Raw genomic sequence first — 18,025 nt, 5'->3', positions numbered from 1 at the left:
CTCTCACACCGACATTTACAATAGGCATTCAGTGAATTTTTTGTCAAAAGTTTAAATCAGCAATATGTCTAATGAATTTTGAAATCAGTGTGAATTATTTTATGAAAGTTATGCCCCTTTGAAATATATAATTGGTGATATGGAAAATTCAAATTTATGAGATATTGGCTACTCTGTAGCAATCTTATTGAAAAAAGGCTCTCAGACAGTTTTAATGCAGATCAATGTGAGAACCATAGCTGTGATGTAAATCATTTTTCTTTTAGATGAAGTGACAGAGGTTCCTGACTTAGATCAGATGTTTAAGTTAACACAACAAGAACAGGATTTGATATTAGAGGAATGGAATGAGGGTAAGATAAAAAGCCCTAATAAATCATTTTTCTTTCATTCATGGGCACTTTTGATTAAGGCTCAGCTAGGTGGTTGGAAATACTGTAAAACAACTAATTTTCGTGAGCGATTTATTTAAGAGACTTTCTGGAGTCATTAAATAACAATAATATAAATCATTGTGAATGCAAAACATGAATCTTTCCTTTAATTTAACTACATCAAGAAAATCTGAAATTTGGAAATTAAATGGCTACAAAGAGGGCTAGAAAGAGCCAAACACGAAATAGATTATCAATGAAAATAAGTTTGTTTTTCAGTAATGTAAACCTCATGTGGATTAAATTTTGTTGAACATTAAACTGGTAATTTAACCTAAAAATTTCAGTTTCAACACCAACTATAGATCTACATCAAATGTAGAGTTGCACAGTTGTCATATTTACTACTAGGAAAAATAATGTCTTAAGCTATTCACCGTTTCAGAATCTAATGCATTCTGGGTAACATTTTCAAAAGCAAACACCAAATTGTTTTGATTGGTTTAATACTTCCTAAACAATTGAAATTCAACCAATGACGTAATGTTATTTTCATTTTGAGACTACCCATAGTCCTTTAGATTCTAAAGAGGCTATTTACTCTATATCTCCAAAATGAATAACTGAATAGGACCTACACAGCTACTTTTGCATAGGTACTATTTCTGTACTTAATATCTGTAGTACTGGAAATTTACTTTTGATATTTAGTACTATTTCTTTACTTTAAAGTTATTGTGATATTTAGGTACCTGTATTTTACAGTACTTGATTTGTAATTAAAATTTTGGTACAGAAATAATACCAACAGTGATCACAAAATTCCATGTTTGAAAATCATAACTTTAAGAGATTTGAAATAGACAAACTTTCTAAATGCTAAAAATGTAATGGTGTAACCAAAAATCTGTAGTACTTAAATTTTAAGTACAAATCAAGTACTGTAAAATACCGGTACCTAAATATTACAATAATTTTAAAGTAACAAAATAGTACTGAATATTAAAAGAAGATTTCCAGTACTACAGATTTTTGGTACAGAAATAGTATCTATGCAAAAGTAGCTGTGTATATGTATATAAATCTCTCAAAATATAAAAATTATAATTAAATTTTATGAAAAAAGGTTGATTGCTTAAATATTTTCAAATACTAACTGAGACTCTTTATTTAGAATATGGTCATGCATTTTATAGATATGGACACAGGTGAAGAAGATGAAATATCTTTAGATGACCAGAAAATGATAAAAGAATTAAATGACAAGAGTAGAAACTCTCGGTATTTAAGAATGATGGAGTTCAGAAAGAAATTACCTTCTTATGATATGAGGGAGGTCAGTAAATACTGAAGAATTTTTATGAGTAGTGTGATATTAATGCCAAGAAAACATTAATCTCCTCAAATTTCCTATTTTGTATATTGCATATTCAGAAATATTTGCCATGTTTTTTTTTATTTTTGGGAAATAGGATAGGTTAGGTTTTCCCAAAATATAAATTAGCATTTAAAATTTTGATAGCATTATAAATTGTATTACAACAATCTCAATAATAATGCTCACAGAAATTTCTGATTTTACAGTACTCTTTTTTTTCAGCTCAATTCTGGAAATAGTTTTCTGTCATAGATAATCTTATAAGAATCACATTCAGTTTGAACAGATTTTTATATGACCGCAAAAATAATGCTATGATGTCGTCGTTGTCTACATCCGAAGACACATTTGGTTTCCGGACAATAACTTTAGTTTAAGTGAATGGATCTCTATGAAATTTTACCAGAAGGACCAATACCACAAAAGAAAAGTTGGGATTGATTTTGGGGTTATGGTACCAACAGTTTAGGAATTAAGGTCCAAAAAGGGGCCAAAAACAAGCATTTTGTAGTTTCTGGACAATAACTTGTGTGTAAGTGTACATAGATCTCTCTGAAATTGTACCACAAGGTTCCATATCGCAAAGGGAAGGTTTGGATTGAGTTTGGGGGGAACTGCCCCAAACGTTCAGGAATTACGGGCAAAAAAAGGGCCAAAAACAAGCATTTATCTAGTTTCCAGACAATAACTTGTGTTTAAGTGTATGGATCTCTCTAAAATTGTACTACAAGGTTCCATACCATAAAGGGAAGGCTGGGATTGAGTTTAAGGGTAATTACTCCAAGGTGGGGGTTCAAAAAGTTGGGGAGGGGGATTTTTTTGGGGGGTTCATTTTTTCTTCAAAATTTTTGAAATTTCAAATTTTTGAAATCTTCAATTGCACAGTATTGCGCAATAGCAAGAAATCTTCAATTGCACAGTACTGCGCAACAACACAGTATTGTGCAATAGCACAGAATTGCGCAATAGCAAGAAATCTTCAATTGCACAGTATTGCACAATAGCACAGTATTGCACAATAGCAAGAAATCTTCAATTGCACAGTATTGCGCAATAGCACAGTATTGCGCAATAGCAAGAAATCTTCAATTGAAAACAAATACAAAACTTTTAACCAATTTCAATGGGATTAATTAAGTCTTTAATTTTTTTGGGGGTTCTAACCTTGTATAATTTTTTTGGATATAGGGCCCCATTTTTAAATTGGTCTTCATTTTGTGTCAGAAAGTTATATTATGTCAAAAATTTGATCACAATCCAAATTCAGACAGTATCAGCCTTGAATATTGTGTCCAAACTTGCCCCAACTGTTCAGGGTTCGACCTCTGCTGTCGTATCAGGCTGTGCTCAGCAAAGCATTTTATTTACTAATTCACTAATAAGCAACCAGGGTGATCATTTTATTTTACTGGCAAAGAAAGAATGTATTGATAAAAAAGAAAAAAAATTTACTTAGTCTTTTTTTTCTTTAAATTCAGTAGTTTTGTAAGTTTTTGAAACTATTGATTGTTTAATTATCAAATAAACTGTGACATTTTCAAATTTAATGAACTAGCTCATACAAAACTAATGATTTATTTATAGGTTGTTGTTTTGAAAATTTTGGTTTCAGAAGAAAGCTGACCAATTAAACAAAGGAAATAAGAAATTGTTAGTTTGCTTAAGGATGTTCGCTCCTCTGTTTAAAAATAACAAGCTTTTTAAATGACTGTTATAAATTGTTATAAATTGATAGTATATATATAACAACAATTAAATAGCAGATAAAAATGATAGGTCCCAGACCTTGTTTTCGAGATATAATCAATTGAAAATGTGGTGGGAAATAATTCTCTCTAGATTTTCCATATATTTAACATTGGCACTTTTTTCTTTCAAAAACTATGAAAAAAATAACAAGGATTTTATAAGAATTTCATAAATGGCTTGTTTAACTATATGTATTAAAACTATGAACAGAAAAGTAAGGGTTAGCAGGAAATTTTTTTTATTGGCACTACATAGATAAAACTAGAGGATTCATAATATCTGACAAAAAAGTAAAAAAACAAGAGTAGCGAACATCCTTAAACATATTAAAAAAAATGACACTTTATAAAATTAACCATAAAAAAAACTACATGAAAATATAGAGCCTAAAAATTAAATGTTTTCCAAAACCATTTACATTTTTGTTTGTTAATGAATACTATTGAAAGGTATTTTTTATTAGAGATGTGTTAAAGGGTATCATATGATGAATTCTGTCAACAAAGATTTTCAGTTATAAACAAATATTTTATTGTAGGAGGTTGTGTCTGTGGTGAATTCTAGTCAAGTTACTGTTATCAGTGGAGAAACTGGATGTGGTAAAACTACACAGGTATGCCTTAAAAATTCAGATGAATTGGCAACACAACTAGTCATTGAAAGTATAGGTGTTGTTTAATTGTTGTTAATAGACCAAAGGACAAGGATATATAACAACTAATGTGGTAAAACTTCACAGATAGTGCACATCACTTCAAAACCTTAGGGAAAAGTGACTTTTATAGTTACTGGTATAGTCAAGCATTTATATCTGCTTGTGTGGAACTGTATCTGCAGTCCTAGGACTAGGGTAATAAATTTGCACAGTGTGTCTGATGTGGTTAGCCCTTTCCATAGGTATTTAGTGTTGGGGTTATTTTCTATTATATTGCAATTATGTAAAAAATTTATGCAATTACATATTACCTGTCCAAATATGCAAAACAACCATGGTAACGTAAATAAATACATTTTGTAGTACACTTATATCTCTATGCACAAAGATGATCCTTGTGCAATAAGTTTTTTTTGTTGAATATGCTCAAAATAACAACCTGCTAAAATATCCATGTTTTCAGTAAGGGCTATTCCATTAAAATGTATGTGGGAGGGTAGGAAGGGACTTTCAAAATATCCCTACAACCAAGAACCATTTTTTAGATAAATTTGCATAATGGTAATAGACGCATACTGAAAAAAGATCCATGACCCACATTCAATAATTAAACTTCCCTTCCTACCCTCCCACATACATTTTAATGGAATAGCCCTAAACAGATAGGTTTTGAATGACGTAATATGAGATAATCAACCATTTATTTTCTGTAGTCAAACACATTTGAAATTTACAAAATTATGATAACAATGATGATTATAAATAGTTGTGTGTTTTGTAGGTTCCACAGTTTATTTTAGATGATTGTATTCAGAAAGGACAGGGGTCAAAATGTCACATTATTTGTACACAACCAAGGAGAATTAGTGCTGTTTCAGTAAGTTATAGAGTTAAAGGTTACTTGAGATGGTCAAAATGGGTTGTTTGTTTTTGAATCTCTGTTGTATTAGTTAAGAGTCCGGTTAGAATAACTTAAGAGGTATCCCTTGCAGTCATAAAAATTTTGAGCATGATTATCATACTCAGACTATGAAATCAGCCAATCGAAATAATGGATAAGGTGTTTCGAGCACAAATTTTGTACTCTGATTACTGAGTAAAGTTTTATGACCAAATAATGAATAAAAATGGTTTCACTAAAATTTGTCATTAATTTTCTTAGTTTGCAAACAAAGAAGACATTGAATTGATATTCCAAAAATTATTGATATAACCTGTTATATTCTTGATAGTAGACAATGGCAGGTAAAATGAAAATGATGGCATTGTTTTTAATTTTTTTTTCTGAGTTTCAGTATTTCCACTTGGACAGTCTTTACTTGCTTCAGTCATTTTCTAGTTAAATGATTTAATACACAGAAAACCAGTTTGATAGTAAAAATCCTTAATAATATAAAAAGTTTAAATATAATAATAATTATAAATTATATCATGAAGATACACTAAATATTTAAAAACTGAAGAATAAACACTAAATATTGCAAGGAGATCAAAAACTATAATTTTTTATATGGTGTCCTGTTTTTGCTCTGTGGTATTTTACATGAAAAAGTATGAAAGAAATAAGGAGGAAAAAACTATGGAAGGGGGTTTCGATATTACCGTGGCAAATAGAGAAATGTGGAAAAAGAGGACAACAAGCATGATAAGTCTACAAACCTGAGAGAAAACTGATAATTTAGCAATACAATTAATTTATAGGAGTTTAAATCCACTTTCAGTCAGTTTTTATTTGTGGAGGAAGCAGGAGTGCTCGGAGAGAACCATGATCTTCTGTAGGAAATCTGACAATCCTAGTCAATTAAGGTTGATGTGGAGTGCACCTGTCCAGTGATGGATTCAACCTTACAACCTCAGTGTTGACTGACTAGTGATACAGTAGTTCGACTACTTAGACCAATGCCCATCGAGGCCCCTTGTTTAAAATGAGATAGAACTCATGTGCTCTGAAAAAGTAATTAGTTCCTGTTTTAGTAGTACATGTACAATGATGTATGAATAGATATTACAAATTACAAAAAAAAATAAGAAAACACAGCAAACTGTTTTGAATGCCATTACCAATTTTTACTTCCAACATATTCTTATCTATTTTCTGTTTCAGGTAGCACAGAGAGTGGCTGATGAGAGAGCTGAGGCTTGTGGGAAGGGTAATTCTGTTGGATATTCTATAAGATTAGAAAGGTTATTTTTCTGTTTATATTTTTTATGCTGAGATTAAAATGTTTACCACCAATAAATTCTTATTCCATTTAAGGATGTTCGCTACTCTGTTTCAAAATAACAAGCTTTTTAAAAGACTGTTATAAAGTGATAGTATATAAATAAAAATGAAGGGTCCATGTGCTTGTTTTCAAGACATAAGCCATTGAAAATTTGGCGGGAAATAATTCTCTCTAGATTTTTCATACATTTAACATTGGCACCTTTTTTCTTTCAAAAACGATGAAAAATAACAAGGATTTTATAAGATTTTCAAAGATGACATTTTAAACTATATGTAATCAAATTATGGAAAGAAAAGTAGGGGTTAGTGGGCAAAATTTTTAATGGCACTACATGAATAAAACCAGAGGATTCCGAATATCTGGCAAAAATTCAAAAACAAGAGGAGCGAACATCCTTAAACAGTTTTTTTCATCAAAAACTAATGTCCCACCAATAAAAATTATTTGGAAATCACCATTTTGGTTGGATAATAAATTTTAAGCTTGCGGTATATTTGACTTTTAAATCGATCAGTTGTCAGATTTTATGATATAATGTTTGTTCTGTTTTAGAGAGACCCCAAGAAGTAAAGGTTCAATACTGTTTTGTACAACTGGTATTTTGATCAAATACCTGGAATCAGACCCGTAAGTACTGTTTTTAATACCTTGACATGAGATACATGTAGATAACATTAAAGGGGCATCACAAACATTACATAAAAGTCTAAAGTTTGAGACTGCATTAATGTCCCAGTTTACACAACTATGGCCACTAGAAAAATGTGTTTAATCCTTATAATTCTCAATAATTGTTTGTAATTTTTTTTAATTTCACCTTTTGTGTATAGCGCATTTATTTATCACAATGAAATCTAAACAATGTTTTACCTAAGGGATGGAAGTAGTTTAAACAACATGTTGCATTGAAGTGGAAACCAAGGAAAGAAATTCTAATGGACCAATTGCATTCAAGTATTTGTAGATATGCAGATCATATCAGAATTATCAGAAAATTAAAAACAAGACTTCACTGAAATGTTGTGGTTGGTTGTAAAGCAACATGAGCTCATTTGATTTGAATAATCTATTGAGTCACATGACAGGATGTTTTGTTTTCATTTCAGATCCTTGATCAGGGCCAGTCACATTATTATTGATGAGATTCATGAGAGAGATTTGTTGTCAGATTTCCTGATGATTATTCTGAAAGATTTGTTACCAAAGCGACCAGATTTAAAAATTATATTGATGAGTGCTACATTAAATGCAGAGCAATTTTCAAAGTATTTTAGTATGTTATAGTAGAATATTCATTCTCATAGTATTTCTTTAAGATTTATGTATGCATGACTGAAAATTTCTTGTGTAATGATTACAGGAACAGATTAAAGTTAAATTTTTCTATTGTTTATTCACACATATAAGTGCAACAGCATTAACATGATTAAGTTGTAAATGTGGCAATTACCATGAATTTTTAATATTTTATGAGTAATTCCCCTTTGTTCAGATGAAGATGAAGGTTGGTTTAGTAAAGAGAAGGGTCCATATTCATATCTCGTTCACAAGTTCTTTTTCTGATGTGTATGTAATATTTGCTATTGGTGATTAAACACCAATTCATCATCGTAGAATTATTGGTGGTTGCTTAAATGTGTCTGCCAGAATATATTCTTTGATAAATATCCAAGCTGTGCTATAAAACTTCTCCAATTCCATAAAATACAATTTTGATTCATACCTAGTGAGCTTTTCTCATCACTTGGCGTCCATCGTCTGTGGGCTGTCGTTATCCTTCATCATCCGTCGTCGTCTGTTCACTTTAACAAAAGTCTTGTCCTCTGAAACAACTGGGCCAAATTTGACTAAAACTAAATTTGGCCACAATCATCATTGAGGTATCTAGTTTAAAAGATGTGTACGATGATCCCGCCTGCCAACTTGGTTGGCAGACATGGCTAAAAATAGAACATAGGAGGTAAAATGCAAGTTTTGTCTATTATTTTGAAAACCATTATAAATAAAGAAAATCTGACAAGGGCAAAAATATTCAAAATGTTGAACTCAACCTATTGTCCATGTACGTCAAAACTTTCAGACAATTTCTTAAAGGAGTTATTGCCCTTAAATGACAAATTTTCACAATTTTTTTTCATTTTTGCCTTTTATCTTGAAAACTATAATAGATAGAGAGAAACTTTAAAATGCAAAAATGATCAGCTAGACTTGTTCTACAAATAAGTCTAATGCTGGAAATCGTCAGTCAACTCTTTATAAGAGTTATGGCCCTTTGATGATGAATTTTTACCAAATTTTGGCGTTTTGTCTTATATCTTAAAAATTATAATAGATAGATAGAAACTTAAATAGGCAAAAATGATCAGCAAGACAATTAATACAATATGGTGGAAATTGTCTGATGACTCCTTACTGGAGTTATTGCCTCTAAATGACGATTTTTACCAATTTTTTGGCATTGTTCCTTATATGATAAAAATTATAATAGATAGATAGAAACTTAAATAAGCAAAATTGATAAGCAAGACAAGATCTACAAACAAGTCAATGTTGACGATATAGTAAGAAGACTGTCACTCTTTATAGATGTGATTGCCCTTAATTTAGGATTTTGTTTTACCCTTTTTTGTCTTTTGAGCAAAAACTAAAAAAGATAGAGAGAAACTAAAAGGACTAAATGATTAGCAATACAAGATCAACAAAACAGAGATTTTTGTCATGAATTCTATTCTCGCCTACAATGTTGCAGAGTGTCATTTGTTGAATATGCATATAGCCCAAGGTGAGCGACACGTACAGGCTCTTTAGAGCCTCTAGTTTCTCAATCCATGAAAAATTGGTACCCACCAAAATAAATGAATCCACAGTAACATCTCGCATTGTGATATTTTATACATATAAATGAATGCAGATTTTTTCTGAAATCGTAGTAATTAATCTCGCATTGTTTTCCATTTTTCATAAATCACAATTTTTAATGCATGTAATAGTTTCTGAATTTACTTCATTAATGTGTAAAGTAAGTGGTAAAGCAAAATTACCAAAAAAAATTAGTTTGAAAGTTTATTGATTTCAGGACAATCAGCTGAATTTTTCTAGCAAATTTTACTTTTTTTCCAGATAATTGTCCCAAGTTGAATATCCCAGGTTTTACCTTCCCAGTGACAGAATACAGATTGGAAGATGTCTTAGAGATGACTAAGTAAGATATTGTTTCATATAATACAAGACCCTTACATTCATTTTGTAAGTGTTTTGCTTTGTTAATGGCAGTTAAAGAAACACGAAAATATGACCCCACACAAAATTCCCAGCATGTTTTAAGATTTAGTGCAGTTTAAAGTGTTACATACATTATACTGTTAATTAACAAGTATACACCTAATTGATATGTAAAATTGAGAATGGAAATGGGGAATGTGTCAAAGAGACAACAACTCGACCATAGAGCAGACAACAGCCGAAGGCCACCAATGGGTCTTCAATGCAGCGAGAAACTTCCGCACCCGGAGGCGTCCTTCAGCTGGCCCCTAAACAAATATGTATACTAGTTCAGTGATAATGGACGTCTTACTAAACTCCAAATTGTACACAAGAAACTAAAATTAAAAATGATACAAGAGTAACAAAGGCCAGAGGCTCCTGACTTGGGACAGGCGCAAAAATGCGGCGGGGTTAAACATGTTTTTTGAGATCTCAACCCTCCCCCTATATCTCTAGCCAATGTAGAAAAAACAAACGTACAACAGTACGCACAGTAAAACTCAGTTTAAGAGAAGTCCGAGTCCGATGTCAGAATAGGAAACAAAAGAAAATAAACAAAATGACAATAATACATAAATGAACAAAGGACTACTAGCAGTTACTGACATGCCAGCTCCAGACCTCAATTAAACTGATTGAAAGATTATGTCTTCATCATATGAAAATCAAGTACAATCCCTCCCGTTAGGGGTTTAGTATCATACCATCATAAAATATATGAGAAGAACATAACCCGTATCATACCAACAACTGGTTTTAGAATAAATGTGTTTAATTCCGATGCAAAGACCCTATAAGTGAATCAATATTAAAGCCAAAATATGCAATCTTTTATGACCTGACAACAGTATCGTAACTATATCCCTTCTTAATAAGTCTGTTTAAAGGTTTGGTAATCTTTTGAGGTGAATACTGACATTTTTGGGCTTTGTAATGAATATTACCATAAAAGATTGGATGTGAAATACCTGAACGTATAAGATGTCTGCATGTTGAGTTATATTTACGAATGATGTCCTTATACCGATGATAAAATTTAGTAAATGTTTTGACTAGTTTATGATATCGAAAACCCTGGTGTAATAATTTTTCAGTAATACATAAATTTCTCTCTCTAAAATCTAAAACGTTGTTACATACACGAGCGAATCGTACAAGTTGAGATATATAAACACCATATAAACTATTTTCACCGTAAATGAAAATAAAGTTTTACTAAAAAATCAGCCTTTTCTTTTGAACGACAGATCACACGAATGAGCATTTTTAATTAAGATCTCCGTTCTTTTTAAATAATTAAGTTGGTTTAAAATCATACATGTATTACCTTCTGACAACACAGCAATCAGTGACATGTTTCAAACTGTTAATTAGCCTTCTATTTATCATTGTCATAACCTAAAAATGCTGCATATAATGTGCAAATTAAATTAAAAACAAATTACATTTGCACAGATATTTGCCCAAATATGCTTTAGAATGCTCTGTTATACCATCACAAAAATGATCAAGAGTTTTTAGCATGCTGCAATGTATAAGAGGCATGTGTTACCTGTGAAGTGGATGAAGTCAGTAAAGATAATTCTTTTTTTAAAATACTTCACGGTTTTGCAAAATTGTTTTCCTTAGAAATTTTGTGAAGGATTAGGGATTGACTGAAATGATGGTGACCTTCACTTTTGAAGGATGGGGCATATATGGAGTAATAAGAATTTTTTAATTTTAAACGATCAATAGTCATGTTGTGTTGTCAAAACAATAACTTACATGTTGAGAAAAACATGCATTACTTCTCCTTTATAAGTTTGCACATTCTGGTAAATATCAATTAGTGGTATGAATATACAAAACATACAGAAATACTAAAGAACAGTTTAAATACTGGATTCATTAAATTGTGGATGCCAATTTTTCGTGGATTTAGGAAAAAGTTGAAGTTTATGGATACTTCATGTGTTTGACAAATTTTGCATACATGACTGAACTTCGATGTAGTCATTTCAAAATTGATGGTCACCTATATAAAACAAGGAAATCAATAAAACATACACCAAAGTTCAAATGAAGTGGTTGTTAGCAATTATAGGCAACAGTAAGGCCTTCAACAAAGGAGAAAAACCCATATGTATAGTCAATTATAAAAGGCCCAGACATGAAAAATATGACACAATTCAATTGAGAAAACTAGCAGGCTAATTTAAAAACTATTTGTACTTTTAGGTATGTTCCGCCTACAGCTAAAAAGAAAAAGGTTCGATATGGACCAAAATTCAAACAGGACAGGGATGAAGCAGACTTGAATCAGTGGAACTTGGATGCCTGGTGCAGAAATCTTGAAGGGTAACTGAAATTTTTTGTTGAATATTTTTAAATAGTTATGAAATGAGATCCTTCTTATATCTTTACATGGCTTAGTTTTATGCCACCAATTTTGGTTAAGTTACCGTCCATTCAATAAGATATGTACACTGTTTGTTTGATATAAATTCAAACTGTAATTTTTTTTATTAAAAAAGAATAAGTTTTCAGTATATTATACAGGGAGTATTATTTGAAATATCCGCTTTTATGTCACCAATTTTGGTTTAAGTTAATGTCCATTCAATTAGATGTGTACACTGTTTGTTTAATATACATGATATAGATTCAAACTGGAATTATCTATTTAAAAAAAAAAAACGTATTCATTATATCATACTGGGAGTATTATTTAAAATAGCTTTTCAGTACTTGTGAAGCAAACTGTTTGATAAAAAAAAAATCTGATCATTTATGCAAAAAAATTTATTAATTTTTGATTTTTAACTAAATATTTTGCTATGATTATCTCCCTTGTAATAAAGTAAATAAAACATAGTACCAGGTATTTAGTTATTTATAGTTTTACTTGCATTTCGTATGGACCAACAAGACCAATAGCTCAAACACTGACAGCAATTCTTATTTACAAAATATTAATGTTCCGTTGTAGGTACTCAAGGCAAACAATTCAGTCCCTGAAGGATATGGATTTGGAACTAATAGACCTGGACTTGATACACAGTCTGATTAGACACATTGTATATAAATTGGAGGTAAAAATTTATTAATTGTCATTTTTTTTTAATTTTAAGTGCTACGGGAATTAAAAATATTTGAAGAAATCAAACTTAAGTTAAGTTATATATAATTTTTTGTTTCTGTTCAACTAGTGTTTCTGGACACCAGTAATCACAGTCTTCTGTAGGAATTCGGTATGATTTAAAGAATTTTGTTCCTTTATGTGGGATTACAGTGCATTCTATATACAATTTGTTTTTCCATATAAGTTGAATAAAAAGAGGAAGAAGATACAAAAAAGCTAATAAAAATTTATTAGTCGAAGAGAAACCATGGCAAAAAAATGAAAATCAATGAAAAGACAAAGAACAGTATACATATTACTACATAGAAAACTATAGGCTGAACTACATCTTCAGGTGCTCTTGAAGGGAGGAAGATTCTGCTTATAGAATCTATTTACTGTGGATTCATTTATTTCCATGGATATTTGATTTGGTAGATTTGCCGAAGTCTGTGTACAAGCTTATATAAATTTGTTCTTCGTTGAACAATTAAATTTATGGTTCACCTATTTCCACAAAATCCACCAATAATAATGTACCTTTAGTAATAGTTACAGACTGTAGAAAAAAAAGTAATTAAAACAATTGCATATAAATATTTGTTTGTTTGCAGGAGGGAGCCATATTGGTGTTTGTTCCTGGATGGGAACAGATCAGTAAATTACATAAGTTATTGAATAATGACAGAATGTTTACATCAGGTAAGGTTTGAATAGGCAGATATGTATCAAACTAGAAAAATGTGTGACAATATCTTTTATTCATATTCTAGTGACTAAAAGATCATACTATTCAAATGCTAAATTTTATAGATTAGTATTATGACAATAAGGGGATGAAATGTGGTATGATTGCTAATATAAACAACTATCAACCAGAGTTACCAATGACAAGGAAGTAAGCAATGTTTATTTAAAAGTATCTTTATGCACCATTGATCTTTTAGTGGCCATGCTTTTGCATTAACATTCAAGCATACATCATCATCATCATCATGAGTTGAATTTTTCTGTGATTCTTCAGTTGACTTTAGTACAATTTTTTTCATTTAGTATGATGATGAAAAAGTACTCATATCGGAATATTGATGTTTGGAATACTATAGCATTCTTAATCTGAATATCTTATTTTCAAAACTTCCTTCTTGGTCACGTTATAGCATGCTCTACATTGAGTACATGATCGTTAGGGCATAGGTTTCCATAAGTTTCCATAACTAGCTAAGTCTATTTAAAGACTTTTGAATTACAATATGAAATTTTAAACATGGTTTGACTGCAAGTGAGACAACTATCCACCAAAGACCTGAGGACATGGAGGCAACAGTAGGGTCTCCAATAATGAGCAAGATGTGAAACTATTCAAAGAGAATTGTTCAAGTTTTATATTTTCTGATCTGGTTAATGTAAGAAAAGCTAAGGTATTTGTGAATGTATAAAAGCATATACTATGTTTTAAAAAGTAGACCAGACATATTTCTTTCTTTCTTTCTTTCTTTCTTTCTCAATCATACAAATACCTCTGAACTCAACTTGTTTTTTATCAGCAAACATGTGGTCAATTATCAAACTGATTCATTAAGTCTTTTCATTTTCCAATTTCCATCCTGACATTTTGATGTCTTCATTTGCTTTGTAGGTAAATTTAAGATTATTCCATTACACTCTTTGATGCCTACCATTAACCAGAAAGAAGTCTTTAACAGACCCCCACCTGGTGTGAGAAAAATTGTCATAGCAACAAATATTGCTGAGACCAGGTAAGACTCATTCTTAGATAATGCATAAGGGCTATTCCATTAAAATGTATGTGGGAGGGTAGGAAGGGACTTTCAAAATATCCCTACAACCAAGAACCATTTTTTAGATAATTTTGCATAATGGTATTAAATAGACACATACTAATAAAAAGACCCATGATCCACATTCAATAATTAAATTTCCCTTCCTACCCTCCCACATACATCTTAATGGAATAGCCCTAAATTGAAATAAGATGATGTGGTATGATTGCCAATGACATAACTATCCATCAGGAAATAAATGATGGGGTGTCGGCATTTAAAGGTCACCATATGACCTTCATAAAAGATCAAAAGCCATACTAAATAAACATATATGGCAGATGACAATCAATGGAAACTACTAAATTACAAGTTACAGTATTGGGTCAGGCACATACAGAGTGTAGTGGGGCTTGTGTGGGCTTAACCCTCCTGTAAAAACTGTTTTCTGCTTACCCATCTGATCAAGACAAGCTTAAAAGTTTTTAAACATAAATTTTAACTATTCTTGATAACATCTAAGGTTCGATAAGATCCTAAATATGGTCCTCTTTCTGGCTAAAATTTAAAATTAAGATTAATTGACCAATACAAAAATGAATCAGGATAGCTTATACAATGACAAAATCGAAATATATATATTTTTTTTAATTTACTTACTTGCGCTCTATTCATGGTGTCACAAATAGTACTCATTCTGATTGATTTCTTGGATATGAAACATAGAGTTCAGGCGTTGACAAATAGATCTTTTAGCATAATCTTTGTTTTTTATACTGAAACATTGAACTTAATAATCAAGGCTGAATATGGCCAGGGTAGGAAACTCACTGGAAATGTCTACCAGACCAAAGGGCTGGCTGCATAAAAAAATTACCTGTCCTGATCAAAATGTACCAGCCCTGAAAATTAATGCAATAAAATTCCAATCCATTTTCCTTCTAGATTCTAAACTATGTTTTTGTGTTTTGAGATGTTTTAATGACTAGAAGTATTATTAGATAAACTTGAGGATTTTTTGTGATGAAAATGACTTATGACTGCTTTTGTAAATACACACTGCAACAAGACTTACAAGTGCACATTTAAGCAGACACTGCTAAGCCTAATGACCATTTGTTCAGAAGCAAGGTGTGATTTCATTTTTAGAATTTTGGTGGGCACTCGGGGGTGTTAGTTTGTCTTCAGTGTAATTCAGAATGCCTTTGTTTGTACCTTTGTTCCACAAAATTACTTTTAAGCAAATAAAAATAAAATTTTGGTTTCATTTAAAATTTAATTGCTCCTCATTTTCACAAATTTTGAAAAATATTTTACCATGCGAGTCGTTACAAATCAACCACTTGAACTCTGTTTTCTAACAAGGAACAATTGTCCGCTTCCTCTTATACTGATCGTACAATTCATTTTTTTCTGTTGAGTCAACAGCAGTTTGCTTTTTCGGCGACGAAAGGCCCAAGTACTGTCGTAAAGACATGAGTTTACCAAAACAAAATTGTACTTTCGATTTCCTCTAATATTTATTTTTTATTTAATAAACGCGATCACGATTGGACGATCCGATACCAACTAGCCAATGAGTGCGGATCTTACAAACAACAGGTATCACCATGTTCCCTGCAGAAATCGCGTGGAAACACGTGGTAGTAAAAAAGGCAACAGTAGTATACAGCTGTTCGAAACTCATAAATCGATAGAGATAAAAACAAATCCGGGTTTCAAACTAAAACTGAGGGAACGCATCAAATATAAGAGGAGAACAACGACACAACAAAAACACAACATTAAAATGTAACACACACAGAAACGAACTATAATATAACAATGGCTATTTTCCTGACTTGGTACAGGACATTTTAATAAAAGGTTAATTGGCAGTCATGATTCTTACGTGCTGTTATGAATGGGGTAATACTGAGAACTCATTCCAAAAAGTAGAAAAAGTTAATCCCAACCACCTGCAAAAAATAGACCGTCCACCGGACTGTTGAAATTTAATTTTTGACCGCCCGATCGTAAAATTGGCCGTCTCGGGCGGTCAGGCGGGCTATAATTTCCAACTCTGATATGGCCCTTACCTAACTCATTCAAAGTTGATGTCTGATGTTGCTTATCTTTTCTAATTTAGTATAACAATAGATGATGTCGTGTTTGTTATTGACTGTGGTAAAATTAAAGTGAAGGACTTCCATCCAGAACAGAATATGACAACATTAGAGGCTGAATGGGTGTCAAGGGCAAATGCAAGACAAAGACGTGGAAGAGCTGGAAGGTAAATAACTTCAGTGTACAAGGATATTTATATTCAAGCATTAAACTATAAATTCTTGAAATAATAAGAGGGGGTTTGGATTGGCTTTAAGTGGTATAGTATAGTACATTAATATTTCAAAGGTTTATATATCGTTATGCACTGAAAAGATGAAATTCAAGTTTTAAATTGTTTTCAATTCATACTTAACCATGTGAACATGTTTTTAAAACTGTTTGATATAAAATATAAAAAAATGTTCCCTAAATACTTAACATCAGATGAAAAAAGTACGTACACTTTATGACCTGAGATTTTCTTCTTCTATGAACTGCATTTTGATTTTCATAGGTTGACAGGTATGAAATTATTTTGAAAAAAAATATATAGATTGGAAAAGATGTTATTTTATCATACATTATACTGTGGATTCATTTATTTTTGTGGGTATCAATTTTCGTTGATAGAGATAAAAAGACGTTTCGTGGTATACGTAAATTCGTGGATCGCTGATCACAAAAAAAATTTAAATTCAGATTCGTTATTCGTGGATTTCTTTTTGATTTAGATCATGTAACCTCCTTAGTTTGATCAATAATAAAACAAACAAAAAAGAAGGAATTCGTTGAAAAAGTTTTGAATTGTCAAAATCCTCGCTTGGTCATTTTTGGTTAAAGTGTTCATTGAAAACTTCTATTACAATAATGGACAGAGACAACTAATTATTTGTTTGTTTTACAATTTATAAATTCTTGTCGGAATTTTATAAGGCATTCAAAACTCTATGATTGAAAGCTCATTTCCCTAATCACAATATAATAAACAGTCATATAAGTAAAAGGTGTGAAAATAAATGTTCCTGTCATAAACAATATTACCTACGGGCAATATCCCCGTACTTAATCCTATTGATTTTTAATCACTTGTAAACCAAACTATGACACGGTAATTAACAACTTACAGTTATTTTCCATGAACAGTTTTAATCAATTTTAAAAAGTAAATTATCACTGATATTCGATATATTTATTATTGATTTAATCAAAATACTTGTATCTTCTTTCAATAAAAACGTGTTATGTTACAATGTTCATCGCTAGTCAACACTATACTAGAACTGCATATTAAACATAACCGGAAATAACCATCCGACTCCATACACATTTCTCAGGATTATTCTTCGTTGAATTCTTAAATTCGTGGTTTGCTGTGACCCACGAAACCCACGAAAATTGGTAT

The 18,025-nt window shown here is 31.1% G+C and overlaps 1 protein-coding gene across 1 annotated transcript in view; it reads left to right on the top strand.

Annotated features, from left to right (window-relative positions):
- LOC127720480 (ATP-dependent DNA/RNA helicase DHX36-like) overlaps positions 1-18,025 on the top strand; it is a 40,198-nt gene that overhangs the window by 7,163 nt on the left and 15,010 nt on the right. Inside the window, exons 6-18 of the mRNA XM_052227068.1 lie at positions 267-353; positions 1,571-1,710; positions 4,040-4,114; positions 4,938-5,033; positions 6,261-6,340; positions 6,937-7,011; positions 7,491-7,657; positions 9,505-9,586; positions 11,869-11,988; positions 12,620-12,722; positions 13,366-13,453; positions 14,391-14,511; positions 16,664-16,807. Coding sequence (XP_052083028.1) covers positions 267-353; positions 1,571-1,710; positions 4,040-4,114; positions 4,938-5,033; positions 6,261-6,340; positions 6,937-7,011; positions 7,491-7,657; positions 9,505-9,586; positions 11,869-11,988; positions 12,620-12,722; positions 13,366-13,453; positions 14,391-14,511; positions 16,664-16,807 — 1,378 coding nt within the window. The remainder of the gene's footprint in view (positions 1-266; positions 354-1,570; positions 1,711-4,039; positions 4,115-4,937; positions 5,034-6,260; positions 6,341-6,936; positions 7,012-7,490; positions 7,658-9,504; positions 9,587-11,868; positions 11,989-12,619; positions 12,723-13,365; positions 13,454-14,390; positions 14,512-16,663; positions 16,808-18,025) is intronic.

Source organism: Mytilus californianus, unplaced genomic scaffold, assembly GCF_021869535.1.
Source record: "Mytilus californianus isolate M0D057914Y unplaced genomic scaffold, xbMytCali1.0.p SCAF_11, whole genome shotgun sequence".
Classification (NCBI taxonomy): Eukaryota; Metazoa; Mollusca; class Bivalvia; order Mytilida; family Mytilidae; genus Mytilus; species Mytilus californianus.
Note: the sequence above shows the minus strand (reverse complement) of the source record. Positions and strands in the feature narration are given on the sequence as shown.